Raw genomic sequence first — 14,083 nt, 5'->3', positions numbered from 1 at the left:
AGTAGGACTGCCCTATAGGGTTTCCTAGGCTGCAGTCTTTACAGGAGCAGATCACTAGGTCTTTTCTCCCACGGAGCAGCTGATGGGTCTGAATCACTAACCTTTCAGTTAGCAGCCAAACATTTAACTGCTGCCACCAGGGCTCCTAAATTCAAATATAAAAAAAAAAAAAAAATTTTTTTTTTTTAATTCAAATATAGATGAGGAAAATTCAAGGAGGCATCATTCTGAGAATGCAGCACCTTCAGCACCCTTCCAAAATTTAAGGTTAGATGACCACTTAACCGCTTAGAAGGACAAACTCCAGAGAGAATCCATGGTGGGAAGACCTTCCAGATTTATAGTGACCAGGCTTTGTTAGTGCCCCGGGATGCTGTAACAGAGTACCACAAACTGGGTGGCTAAAAGAACAGAAATTTATGCTCTCACAGTTCTGGGGTCCAGAAGTGTAAAACCAAGGTGTGGCAGGTTCATCCTCCTTCTGAAGGCTGTAGGGGATAATCCTTCCCGACCTCTTCCAGCTTCTGGTGCCTCTGGGTAGTCTTTGGCTTGCGGTAGCATCACTCCCATCTCTGCCTCTGCCTTCACAGGGCCTTCTTCTCTCTGTGTGTCCCTTTATGTCTCTCCTCTCGTCATAAGGACACCAGTCACTGGATTAAGGTCCTAACCTAAATCACAGGATGATTTCATCTCAAACTCTTAGGCTAATTACATCTTCAAAGACCTATTTCCAAATACAGTTATATCCTGTGGTTCCAGGTGGACATGAATTTTAGAGGACACTGCTCAACTCTCTATAAGCCCAAAAAGAAACAATAGACTTTATCAATTTGTATCTTCTTCCCATTGGTGTTTCTGACACCAGATAGTGTCAGCTCATCACATTGATCATCTGCCTTGGAAACTGGAAGCCTGGAGGCCTATTCCTTCACTTTAGTCCTTGGTTCCAACTTCCTGCTGAAGATTTCAGGGCTATTGGATCTCTCTTCTGGGCACCAGATGGTGGTGTAATTTGAGAAAGCAGTTAACATGCTAAGTCTTTCCTATAAAAAGCTTTCATAGGAGAAACTGATTGATTGTAGTCCTTAGCTACTGAAACTTTTTGTCAATTTTTAATTTTCAAGAGAAAGAGAAGAGGCATGTTATTAGGGTGTCTTGGTATGAATTTCTGTTGGGTTTTGTAGTAGTTAATGTTTGGCCTGAGAAGCTAATATCCTTGTATAGTAATATTTTGAGTTGGGGCAGGGATATAGATGGTCACTCTTGGAGATATGGGTTAAACCTCAATCCTCAATCCTCGAACCTCAATCTCTGTAAAGTTAGGGAAGGCACCAGACAGTGATCTGTGACTTCTCACATGGTTTTGTTTCTTCTATCAAGTTAACTTACTGTTGTTTTTGTTTAATGCTCATTTTCAACAGAGATCAAAAGGCATTCTTCTCGGTGTGGTTGGCACAGATGTCCCAGTGAAAGAACTTCTGAAAACCATACCCAAATACAAGGTAATGTATCACCTTACAGTGAAAGAACAAATGTCCTAGATTATTTCATAACCTCTTGCATTAATTCCTTAGGACTGCCGTAACAAGTCACCACAAATTAGGTGGCTTAAAACAGTAGAAATTCATTCTCTGACAGTTCAGGAGACCAGAAGTCAGAAACCAAGGTTTCAGCAGGGTTAGTTCCTTCTGGAGGCTCTGAGGGAGAATCTGATCCATCTCTCTTGCCTAGCTTCTGATGGTTGCCAGGAATTCTTTGTCTTCCTTGGCTTGTGGAAGCATCTCTCCAACCTCTACCTTCATCTTCACATGGCCTTTTTCCCCACGTGTATCCCCTGTGTCTGTATGTCCAAATTTCACTCTTCGTATAAGGATAGCAGTCATTGGACTTAGGGCCCACCCTAATCCAGTATTGTCTCACGTTAACCTGTTTATGTCTGCAAAGACCCTATTTGCAAATATGGTCACATTCACAGGTTCTGGGTGGATATTAATTTGGGGAGGGATGGTATTCAACTCAGTATGCGTTGTGATGGGGAGAACGAAAAGTAAAGAGGTCTTTCTACTCTCGTTCTGGGGGACTGATTTTTTTGTAGAACAGGAACTCGGCAGATCTGAGCAGGTCTATATGGCCCTCCTGGGTTTGTATGGGTTTACCGAAGTCTATACAAGTCTATGCACGTCGACACAGATAAAAACCTTTGATGATCTTCTAAAACAATCTTAACTCCAACCAATATGAGAACTCTCTAAAATCCTACTGCTGTGATTCAAGATGGTGACCTATTCAGACGCACCACGCTGTCCCTCTACAGCAAAGATCTTAGAAACAAATTGTAACAGATACAAATGACAACCTTAGAACCCTGAACATCAAGTGAAAAGTTATAGAATTAGATCAAATGCCAAGTGGAAAAAGAAACTGAATGACAACAATGAGCAGAGAGAGAGATTCAGAGCAGAGGTGCCTTGCTGGCCATTTTGAGACAAATCCAGCAGTGACCCTAGGTAAGGACCGTAGAAAGACTACATCACGAACTCGAATGGGAGACAAAGAAATTGTGAATACGTACCCTGAGTGAAGCAAAGTGAGCAGGACATAAACTGGAGCTAAGGAGGGAAAGTACAGGAAGGAGAACAAGAACTTCAGAGATCTCAGCGTTTGCAGAGCAGGGAGGATATCAGGACCCAAAGACAGGGTGACTCTCCAGTGGTAGTACCTGACCGATAGGGTATGTAGCAAACCTGGAGCAATATACTGCCCCCTCTCCCACTTTTTAAAAATCTTTTTCTCTCCCACTCTTCCCAGCTACTCACCCCACCCTTCTCTCACTGGAGAGAATGCCCATTCTGATTTGTCAGAACAAAACAAAAGAAAACAAAATCATAAATAAAATAAAACCTTAATGTCTTGGAGACAGCAGGCAATATCAAATTATACAAAGAAACAAGAAAAGGTGGCTCAATCAAGTGACCAAAATAAAGGGGCAGAAAATCTTCCTAAGGAAGAGGTGGCATTGGGACTGCCTGATAAGAAATTCAGAAGGCTTACATATAGGATCCTCAAAGAGATCAATGAAAACACAGACATAACCAAGGAAACACAGACAAAACCCTCGACGAATGCAAGAAAACAATACAAGAACAAAATGACAAATTTAATAGACAAATAGAAAATTATACAAAAACAGCAACTAGAAATCCAGAAGATTAACAATAAAATATCAGAAATGGATAACTCAGTCAAAGGACACAGAAGTAGAATTGAAACAACGGGAGAAAGAATTACTGAAATAGAGGACAAATCTCTTAACACCAATTTGTTTGAGAAACAATCAGAAAAAACATTGGGGGGGAAAAAAAAAAGAAGAAAGCCTGAAGTTATATGGGACACTATGAAGGATAATTTACATGAGATTGGAATCCCAGGACAGTAGGAGACCAAGCATGATGTCCTTCTCCAGGGACTGGTTCCTCCTGATAACATGTCCAAAGTATGTAAGGCAGAGTCTCACCATCCTTGCATCTAAGGAGCCTTCTAGCTGTACTTCTTCCAAGACAGATTTGTTCGTCATTCTGGCAGTCCCTAGTATATTCATAAACAAGAAGAACTCAGTGTAGAAAATTAAGCAGAACAAAGAAAACGGCAACGCCACAGTAAAAAAGCACAACAAAATGACAACAGTATATTCATCCCTATTAGTAATCACACTGAACATAAATGGTTTAATGCAGCAGTTAAGAGACATGGTGGGAGAATGGATTAAAAAAAAAAATGACCCATCAATATGTTGCCTACAAGAGTTATACCTTAGACACAAAGCCATAAATAGATTAAAAACCAAAGAATGGAAAAATATATATTATGCAAAAGTAACCAGAAAGAGCAGGAATGACAATATAAATCTGTGATAAAATAGACTTTAAATCAAAATACATCATAGGAGACAAGGAGGAATATTATATAATGATTAAAAGGACAATCCACAAAGAAGACATAACCATCATAAACATCTGTACACCCAATGACAGAGCTCCAAAATACATAAAATAAACTCTAACAGCATTGAAAAGAGAAATTTACAGTTCCACAATAATAATAGGAGACTTTAACACACCACTTTCAATGAAGGACAAAGCGAATAGATAGTAAACAAATATACGGAAGATCTAAATAGCACAATTAATCAACTTGACTTCAATGAAGGACAGAGCAAATAGATACTAAACAAATATACGGAAGATCTAAATACCACAATTAATCAACTTGACTTCATAGACATATACAGAACATTCCACCCAGAAGCAGCACAATATACATTCTTCTCCAACGTACATGGGTCATTTTCCAGAACAGACCATAACTTGAGCCATAAAATAAGTCTCAATAAATTCAAAAACATCAAAATAATACTAGACATTTTCTTCTCCGACCACAAAGCTATAAAACTAGAAATCAATAACAGGAAGAATGGGGGAAAAAAATCAAATACATGGAAACTGAATAACCCCTTGTTGAAAAATAACTGGGTAATAGAAGTAATTAAAAATGAAGTAAAACCCCAGACACTCTTTTAGCTCAGTAATGAAGTCACTCCCGAGGTTCACCCTTCAGCCAAAGGTTCGACAGGCCCATAAAATAAAACGAGACTAAAGGGGCACACCAGCCCAGGGAGCAAGGACTAGAAGGCAGGAGGGGGCAGGAAAGCTGGTAATGGGGAACCCAACGTCAAGAAGGGAGAGTGCTGACATGTCGCATGTTTGTTAACTAATGTCATAAAACAGTATGTGTGCTGTTTAATGAGAAACTAGTTTGTTCTAAAGCCTTCCTCTAAAGTACAATTAAAAAAAAGAAGTAAAAAAGTTCCTAGAATCAAATGAGAATGAAAACATAGCATACTAAAACCTGTGTGACGCAGCAAAAGCAGTGCTCAGAGGAGAATTCATAACAATAAACACATACATCAAAAAAGAAGAAAGGGCCCAAATCCATAGCTTAGCCCTACAACTCAAACGAGTAGAAAAAGAACAGCAAAAGAAGCCCACAGTCACCAGAAAAAAAGGAAACAACAAGATTAGAGCAGAAATAAATGAAATAGAAAACGGAAAAATAATAAAAAGAATCAACAAGACTAGAAGTTTGTTCTTTGAGAGGATCAATAAAATAGGCAAATCACTGGCCAAATTGACAAAGGGGAAGAATGAGAAGATGCAACAAATAACCAAAATAACAAATGAGGTGGAAGACCTTACAACAGAGCCAATTGAGGTAAAAAAGGATCATAACAGAACACTATGAAAAACTGTATTCCAACAACTTTAAAGACCTAGACGAAATGAACAAATTTCTAGAAACACACTACCTACCTAAACTAACACAAACTGAAGTAGAACATTTAAACAGACCCTTAACAAAAGAAGAAATTGAAGAGATCATTAAACAAACAAACAAACAAAAAACCTCTCAGCAACAACAAAAACCTTGCCTAGATGACTTCACTTGAAAATTCTATCAAACGTTTGGAGAAGAGCTAACACCAATCCTACTCAAACTATTCTGGAATACAGAAAAGGAAGGAATACTCCCAAATTCAGCCTATAAAGCCAGCATAACCCTGATACCAAAGACAGGCAAAGACATCACTAAAAAAGGAAATTATAGACTAATATTCCTCAGGAATATAGATGGAAAAATCTTCAACAAAATCTTAGCTAACAGAATTCAGCAGCATATCAAAAAAGGAATACACCATGACCAAGTGGGATTCATACCAGGTATGCAAGGATGGTTTAACATTAGAAAATCAATCAGTGTAATTCACCACATAAATTAAACAGAGGAAAAGAATCACATGATCATTTCAGTCGATGCAGAAAAGGTATTTGATAATGTCTAATGCCCATTCTTGATAAAAACTCTCAGCAAAGTAGGAATATAAGGGAAACTCCTAAGAATAATTATGAGCATATGTACAAAACCAAGAGCTAACATTATTCTCAATGGAGAGAGATTGAAAGCATTCACCTTGAGAACAGGAACTAGACAAGGATGTGCTTTATCACCACTTTTATTCGATATTGTACTGGAAGTCTTAGCTAGAGCAATAAAGCAAGATAGGGAAATAAAAGGCACCCAGATTAGTAAGGAAGAAGTAAAACTATTCCTTTTTGCAGATGACATGATCCTATACATAGGAAATCCCAGAGACTGTAAGAAAGCTACAGAAATTAATAAAAGGACTTAGCAAAACTGCAGAGTACAAGATTAACATACAAAAATCAGTCAGGTTCCTCAACACTACCCAAGAAAACTCCAAAAAGGAAATCAGGAAAGCAATATCATTTACAATAGTTCCCCCAAAGATAAAATACTTTGGAATAAACCTAACCAGGAACATAAAGGATACCCGGTAGCGCAATGGTTAAGAGCCTGGCTGCTAACCAAAGAGATTGGCAGTTTGAATCCACCAGCCAGCCACTCCTTGGAAACCCTATAGGGGAGTTCTACTCTGTCCTATAGGGTTGCTATGAGTTGGAATCGAGTCAACAGCAGTGAGTTTTGGCTTTAGGAATGTAGAAGACTTATAAAAAGAAAACTACAAAACACTACCACAAGAAACCAAAAGAGTCCTACTTAAATGGGAAAACATAACATGCTCATGATGTTGTTGTGTGCCGTCAACTCGGTTCTGACTCATAGGACAGAGTAGAACAGTGCCATAGGGTTTCCAAGGTGTGGCTGGTAGATTGGAACTGCCAACATTTTGGTTAGCAGCCGAGCTCTTAACCACTATGCCACCAGGGCTCCGTGCTCGTGGTAGGAAGACTTAACATTGTAAAAATGACAACACTACCCAAAGTGATCTTCAGATGTAATGTAATCTCAATCTACATTCCAACAACATTCTTAAATGAAATGGAAAACTAATCAGCAACTTTATATGGAAAGGAAACAAGCCCCAGACAAGTAAAGCACTACTGAAGTAGAAGAACAAAGTAGGAGGCTTCACACTCCCTGGTCTCAGAACTACAGCCACAGTAGTCAAAACAGCCTGGTACTGGTACCGCAATAGACACAAAGAACATTGGAACAGAATGGAGAACCCAGAAATAAATCCATCTGCCTATGGACAGTTGATCTTCAACAAAGAGTCAAAATCCGTTAAATGGGGAAAAGATAGTCTTTTTAGCAAATCGTGCTGGCAAAAGTGGATATCCATCTGCGGAAAAATGAAACAGGATCCATATCTCATACCATACACAAAAACTAACTCACAGTGGACCAAAAACCTAAATGTAAAATCTAAAACAATAAAGATCATAGAAGGAAAAATAGTAGCAAACCTAGGAGCCCTAATCTATGACATAAATAGACTATCAAACAGCAGAAGATTAACTAGATGATTGAGACCTCCTGAAAATCAAATACTTATGTTCATCGAAAGATTTTTCCAAAGGAGAAAAAAGAGAACCCACAGACTGGGAAAAAATTTTTTGGTTATGCCATATCTGACAAGGATCTACTCTCTAAAATTAGTAGAAAATTTCAACAACTCAACAACAAAAAGACAACCCAATTAAAAAAATGGGCAAAGAACATGAACAAACGTTTTGCCAAAGAAAACATCCAGGCAGCCAACAAATGAAGAGATGCTCATGATCACTAGCCATGAGAGAGGTGTAAATTTAAACTACGGTGACATATCATCTCACACTGGTGATAGTGGCAGGATCGAAAAAAACAGAAAATAACAAATGGTGGAAAGGCTGTGGGGAGATTGGAACTCTTATACACTGCCGGTGGGAATGAATGTAAAATGGTTCAGCCGCTATGGAAAATGATATGGCACTTCCTCAAAAAGCTAGAAATAGAAATACCATATGATCTAGCAATCCCACTCCTAGGTATACATCCTAGAGAAATAAGAGCCGTGACCTGAACATACATATGCACACCCATGTTCACTGCAGCATTGTTTATAATAGCAAAAAGAAACAGCCTAAGTGCCCATCAGTGGATAAATGGATAAACAAACTGGTACGTACACACAATGGAATACTATGCAATGTTAAAAGAATAACTGCAAATACGAGAAACATCTCACAACATGGATGAACTTGGAGGACGTTATGCTGAGTGAAATAAGTCAATCACAAAGGGACAAATATTGTACCAGACCACTATTATTAAAAGTCAAGAAAAGGTTTGATGGTTACCAGGGATGGGAGTGGGAGGGAGGGAAAACCACTAACTAGCACTAACTAGATAGCAGATACATGCTAACTTTGGTGAAAAAAAAGATTTTTGTGAAGGGAGAGATAATATACAAATGGGGGAAGTCAGCACGACAAAATCAAGGTAAAGGAAGATACTGAAAAGTACGTAAGAGTAAAAGGCAACAATGGTAAATACTAATACATGTACAAACCTACAACAGCAGTAGTAACAAACATTGTGCTAGTGGATACACAGGTAGATATGTAAGCTGAACTGGGGTGGGAGGGTGTATGGAAGTATACCCACGTACATATTTATGTGTATGTGCTGCAGATATACCCATGTATGCCGTTGTGTGCACAGAGTACACAGTAATGAAAACTTCTTAAGCATAACAATACACCTCCCAGAACTCAGATAGTGGGCTTGAGGGCTAGGTACCATAGTCTCAGGGGACATCTAGATCAATTGGCATACCATAATCCATATAGGCAATGTTCTACATCCTACATTGGTGAATGGCAACTGGGTCTTAAAAGCTTGTAAGTGGCCATCTATGACACAACAAGTCTCTTCCTGTCTGTGGCAAAGAAGAGTGAAGCAAACCAAAGACTCAAGGAAACAATTAGTCCAAATTACTAATGGACCACATGAACCATGGCCTACCCTAGCCTGAGACCAAAAGAACTAGATGGTGCCTGGCTACCACTACCTGCCGCTCTGACCGGGACCACAATAGTAGGTCACAGACAGAGTTGGAGAGAAATGTAGAACAGAATTCAAACTCATAAATAAGGCCAGGCTTGCTGGTCTGATAAAGATTGGTGGAACCCCCTCGACTGTAGCCCTTAGACACCGTTCAAACTTGGAACTGAAATCACTCCAACTGGAGATCGCATTATAACCGTACAATAGACTGGCCTGTAAAAGGAACAGTAAGACCAGTGAGGAATGTACACCTCAGAACAATCAACTGTACGAGACCTAAAGAGCAGCATTTGCCCAAAAGCAAAGTTCAGAAGGATGGTGGGGGCAGAAAAGCTGGGAGAATGGATGCGGGGAACCCCGGGAGGAAGCAGGGAGAGTGCTGACATATTCAGGGGTTTGCAACCAATGTCACGGAACAAGCTCTCTATAAATTGTTGAATGGGAAACTATTTTTCTCTGTAAACTTTCACCTAAACAACAATAAAATGTTCAAAAAAAAGAAAATCTTACTGCTGCTTAGGGGGCCCTGACAACCAGCTTAACCCGCCAAAGCTTCTGTAATTGGAATTAAGTTTCCAGAAGTGAGAAGGGACACCTACTTCATCCAAACCCACATATTCAAGAGCTGGATACTATGTAGCTTTCTAGAGGCTGAAAGTGAAGGGTGGTTATAGGGGAAGGCTTTTCAGCCCCTAACGATAGCAAACTTTACTTTTGCTGAAATCCCCAGATCTAGGTGTCCAGACCCGCTGGCTCACTGCTTTAGGAATGGCCTCCCATTTTGAGGTTTATAGATGGACTGCAGAGGGCAATAAACAGAGAGTGTCTTTGAACAACCCTTAAGCCCCTTATTTCACATGGGAACATGTAGAAACCCAAGCACAGGGCACTATGTGATACGTCCAATATTTCCATTAATATAATATGGAATTGGTAATGATTTCCCTGTAGATTATTTTATGGCATTAAACCCACTGCCGTTGAGTCAGTTCTGACTCATAGTGACCCTACAGGACAGAGTAGAACTGCCCCACTCAGGGTTTCCAAGGAGCACCTGGAGGATTTAAACGGCTGACCTTTTGGCTAGCAGCTGTAGCACTTAACCACTGTGCCACCAGGGTTTCCATTATGTCACTTAATAATAGGTAGACACCATTGTTAATCCTATTTTACAGTCAAACTGAGGCACAGAAAGCTTAAGTATCTTGCCAAGTCTTACAGCCCGCAAGTGGGAGAGCCATGACTTAAACCCCTATGACCCTAATGCCATTAAGAAAAATAAGTACAATGATAATAATAATAGAAATAGTTGAAACAGTAAAAGCAGCAGTTAATGGCCATTGACAGGGACAGCAGTCGTTCAGTGACAGAATTCTTGCTGCCATGTGCAAGACCTGGGTTCCATTCCCAGTCAGTACACCTTGTGAGGGGCCACCACCTGTCTGTCAGCGGAGGCTTGCATGTTGCTCTGATGCTGAACAGGTTTCAGCAGAGCTTCCAGACTAAGATGGACTAGAACAAAAGACCTGGTGATCTACTTCTGAAATGCAGCCAGTGAAAACCCTGGGGATCACAGCCATGTCATCTGCAGCCAGTCGTAGAGATGGTACACAACGGGACAGTATTTCCTTCTGTTGTGCACGGGGTCACCATGAGTCAGGGGCTGACTTGACGGCAGCTAACAATACAATATCTTGCTGTGTGTTCAGTGAGGCACAAAGTGCGTTACATGCATTATGCCCATTGAATCCTTATCCTGTGATGTGGGTACCATTCTTGGCCCTGTTTTGGTTGAGGGTACTTGAAATAACTTTGTCAATGTCACTCAGCTAGTAAAAGACGAATAAAGCAAAGTTTAACAGAAGAATAGAGGGAGATCAGCTTTCTGGAAGGTCAGCCAGGGAACTGGAGGTACAGGTATCACACGGAGGTGCAGGCGTCACACGGAGGTGCAGGTGTCACACAGGTGCATGTATCACACAGATGTGCAGGTATCACACACAGGAGCAGATATGGAATACATTCATCTAAGTCACCCCTCCTCTAGTTCCCACAAAGAGCCTTGGGAAAAGGTGTGTGTGACAGCCAGGACACCCAGGGCTGAACAGGCCTCCCTGGTCCAGGTGAAGAGAGCTCCAAGGAGCAGAATGTGGGTCACACCTTTCTCTCCCGATTAACACCTTGTAAAGATGAGTCAGTTTTTGGCTCTTGGGGTTTTCCCGGAAGATAGAATATGTTCTTTTCACTTAGCTTCATAGATTTTCCCACAAGTGATCAGACATCCTGTAATTTTTATTAAGAATTCCAGACACCCCAGCAGTAATTTCCAGACACCACAGCTTCTGTTACCGTAACGAGCCATTTTATAATTGGGTTCACTTCATTAGCCCAGAGTCTCTACTTGGAAGGGAAGCAACTCCTTCCCCAGGCTACTGGACCTCTCAGGTTCCCGGTCTCCAGGAGAGCTGCTTCAGGACAAGGGCCCCTTTGGCAGGCCCTGAGTCTTAGCAGAACTTGTTTCTGTCCTGTTCTTTGTTATTCCACGGGACCGAACGTGAGAATGGACAGGAAGACTGGTTTCATTTTGGATGAAACAAGAGTTAGGGATTTCATCAGTATATTGATTTGTGGCCAAAAACAAATGTTGGACCTTGTCATAGTATATGCATTTGACACTGAGAGGTCATCGACAGAATGTTTTCTGAGATATACTCAGAATCTTTCTTTCTGCCTCGACCCTAGCTTCCGTCTATATGCCACCAACCGTTTTTTTTTTCTAAAAACGTTCTCCTGGAAAGAAATTTAACCAGACTGGTGCTGATGTTCAGAAGACTTTTCCAGGTACCGAGGTTGAGAAGGACTGGCCGTGTGACTGCTGTTTCGAATCAGTGTCTCCTTTTGGTGCATTTTAAATATTTATTTTAGTGCAACCTTTGATGATGAACTAGATACTATTTGGGTAAAATGATAAACGTCTTAAATACACACAAACTTTAAATGAGCACCTGCCACGTGTCAGCCGTTGTGCCAGGGACTACAGGGTCAAAGATGGGCTTTTTCCCACAAATAGCTCATTCTAACGGGGGAGATATTGCCTTATGTCTAGAGCAAGGCAAAGGAAGGAGAGAGAACCAACTAGCTGGCTAGGAGGGAGGCAGGAAAGTAAGTGTAGCATATCCGTGCACTAGGGTGAAGTTAGTAATGAAATTATGCGCAGGGCTTATGGAAGCACATGGCACAGAAGGGAGGGAGCAAAGGGGAGGGTCAGGAGAGACTTTATAGGAGATGATCCTCAGGCTGAGCCAATAGGGTGGGTAAGAATTAGGTTGGGGGAGGTGGGAAGGAGTGGTGCCCTAGGCCATTGGCACTGTGTGAACAAAGATCTGGGTGGAAGACAAAACTGCTGGGGAGTTACTGTCATCGCTATATGCCCTGAAAGGCAGTGGGTGGAAAGAGACAGGAGAGACCTGATAGGCAGGTCCATGGACTCTGTCTTACACACTAAAGGGGTCTTAGTGAGGGTTAAGCAGGGGAGCAGCATGGTTAGAGTTACCTTTGACTTTGACAGATCTGGAGGGTGACTTGGTTGGGGCCAAGCTTTGAGGCAGGAAAGGCCGATAGGACCATTATGGAAATGCATTGAATTAAGATATACATGGTAGGGTGGGGAGCAGAGTTGAATCTGAGTAGCTGCTGGAAGAATTAGCAGGATTTAGTGATTACTTGGATGGATAGGTTGAGGATGAAAGAGAGAAAAGAGTCTAAGGCTGATGCTCAGGGTTCTAACTTGGGAGTCTGGGGGGTGGTGGTGCCACCTACTGAAATAGAGAAGAGGGGGAAGATTAGGTTTAAGGGAAGAGCCCTGTTTTGGACTGGGTGCATTTCAGGGGCCTGAGAGATGTCCAGGTAGAGATGGGTAACACACAGTTGGATGCTTGGCTCTGCCACTGAGGGAGAGGCCGAGGCTGGAGCACAGGTCTGGAGCTCTGTATGGGTCGTTGCTGAAGCCTATAGGGCAGAGGAGAGTTATAGTAGGCAAGGGCACCGGAGGAGGCAGGAAAATAAGTATAGCATCTTCACACACTATGATGACTGTTGTAATGGACATACATTAAGCTGTTTCTCCTCGTTCCCACAAAGAATCTTGGGAAAAGTTGTGCATGTCAGCTAGGGACAGTCTAAGAAGAGGAAGAAACCCATGAGTGTGGGGCCTGGAAACCGAGGGACTAGAGAGCCTCGAGGAGGAGGAAGCACTTGGTGGTTGGAGCCAGGAAGATCAAGAGAGAATGTCCCACTGGGTTTGGCAATTAGGAGGCCACTGGGAACTGTAGAGAAGGGAGTTTTGGTGGTGTCTTGGGGGTCAAAGCCAGAATCCAGTAGGCTGGGTTCTGAATGAATAATAAGGGAGAAGAGATGGCAGCTAGACAAGGACTGGAGGGCACTGGGGTGGGAAGGTGAGCTCAGCGTCTCACTGCAGGGGTGGAAGCGGAGTATTTAGCTTAGCTTTGTGGGCTGTGTGCTAAATTTTATTTCTTTGACCTTCTTCCTGTTCCTCCTTTTTCTTTTCCTCTCTACTCCATCTCAGCTTCCCCTCCTTATTTTTTTAACCCTGTGGTGTGAGCTCTGCTCTCATGGAGCTTGTATTCTTTGGGGAGATAGGCATTAAACAATCAAATGCCTTGACTGATGCCCTGATTGATTATAATGAAAGTCACAGATAACAGATTATTACCATTTTGATCAGGGCTTATTCTTTTCTTTCATAACATATACAAGGAGTCCTACCTTCTTTTGAGTGTTACTTCCCATCGGCAAAATGCAAATAGAAGTAATGTACATAATAACGGCGTTGAATACATTGTTGTTGTTGGGTGCCATCTAATCTGACTCATAGGGACCCTACGTACAACCGAAGGAAACACTGCCGGGTCCTGCACCATCCTCACAGTTGTTATGCATGGGCCCATTGTTGTAGCCACTGTGTCAGTCCATCTCGTTGAGGGTCTTCCTCACTTTTTATAGTGAGCTAGTTAATACATTAGCTCACTATAAGATATCATTTGTTTGGTCTAATTTTGAGTTTGAATTTACAATCAAATGTCGCTTTTTTATTTAATGGAAAAAGGTCAAGCTCTCAGAGTCCTTTTTAACCCCTCCA

At 41.4% G+C, this 14,083-nt stretch overlaps 1 protein-coding gene across 1 annotated transcript in view; it reads left to right on the top strand.

Moving 5' to 3' along the window:
• CACNA2D3 (calcium voltage-gated channel auxiliary subunit alpha2delta 3) overlaps nucleotides 1-14,083 on the top strand; it is a 1,049,182-nt gene that overhangs the window by 792,801 nt on the left and 242,298 nt on the right. Inside the window, exon 16 of the mRNA XM_064274376.1 lies at nucleotides 1,422-1,502. Within this exon, the coding sequence (XP_064130446.1) occupies nucleotides 1,422-1,502 (81 nt within the window). The remainder of the gene's footprint in view (nucleotides 1-1,421; nucleotides 1,503-14,083) is intronic.

The sequence above is a fragment of the Loxodonta africana genome, chromosome 22 (genome assembly GCF_030014295.1).
Source record: "Loxodonta africana isolate mLoxAfr1 chromosome 22, mLoxAfr1.hap2, whole genome shotgun sequence".
NCBI classification, from domain to species: domain Eukaryota; kingdom Metazoa; phylum Chordata; class Mammalia; order Proboscidea; family Elephantidae; genus Loxodonta; species Loxodonta africana.
The sequence above is the reverse complement of the archived record's forward strand: the minus strand, read 5'-3'. Positions and strand labels throughout refer to the sequence as shown.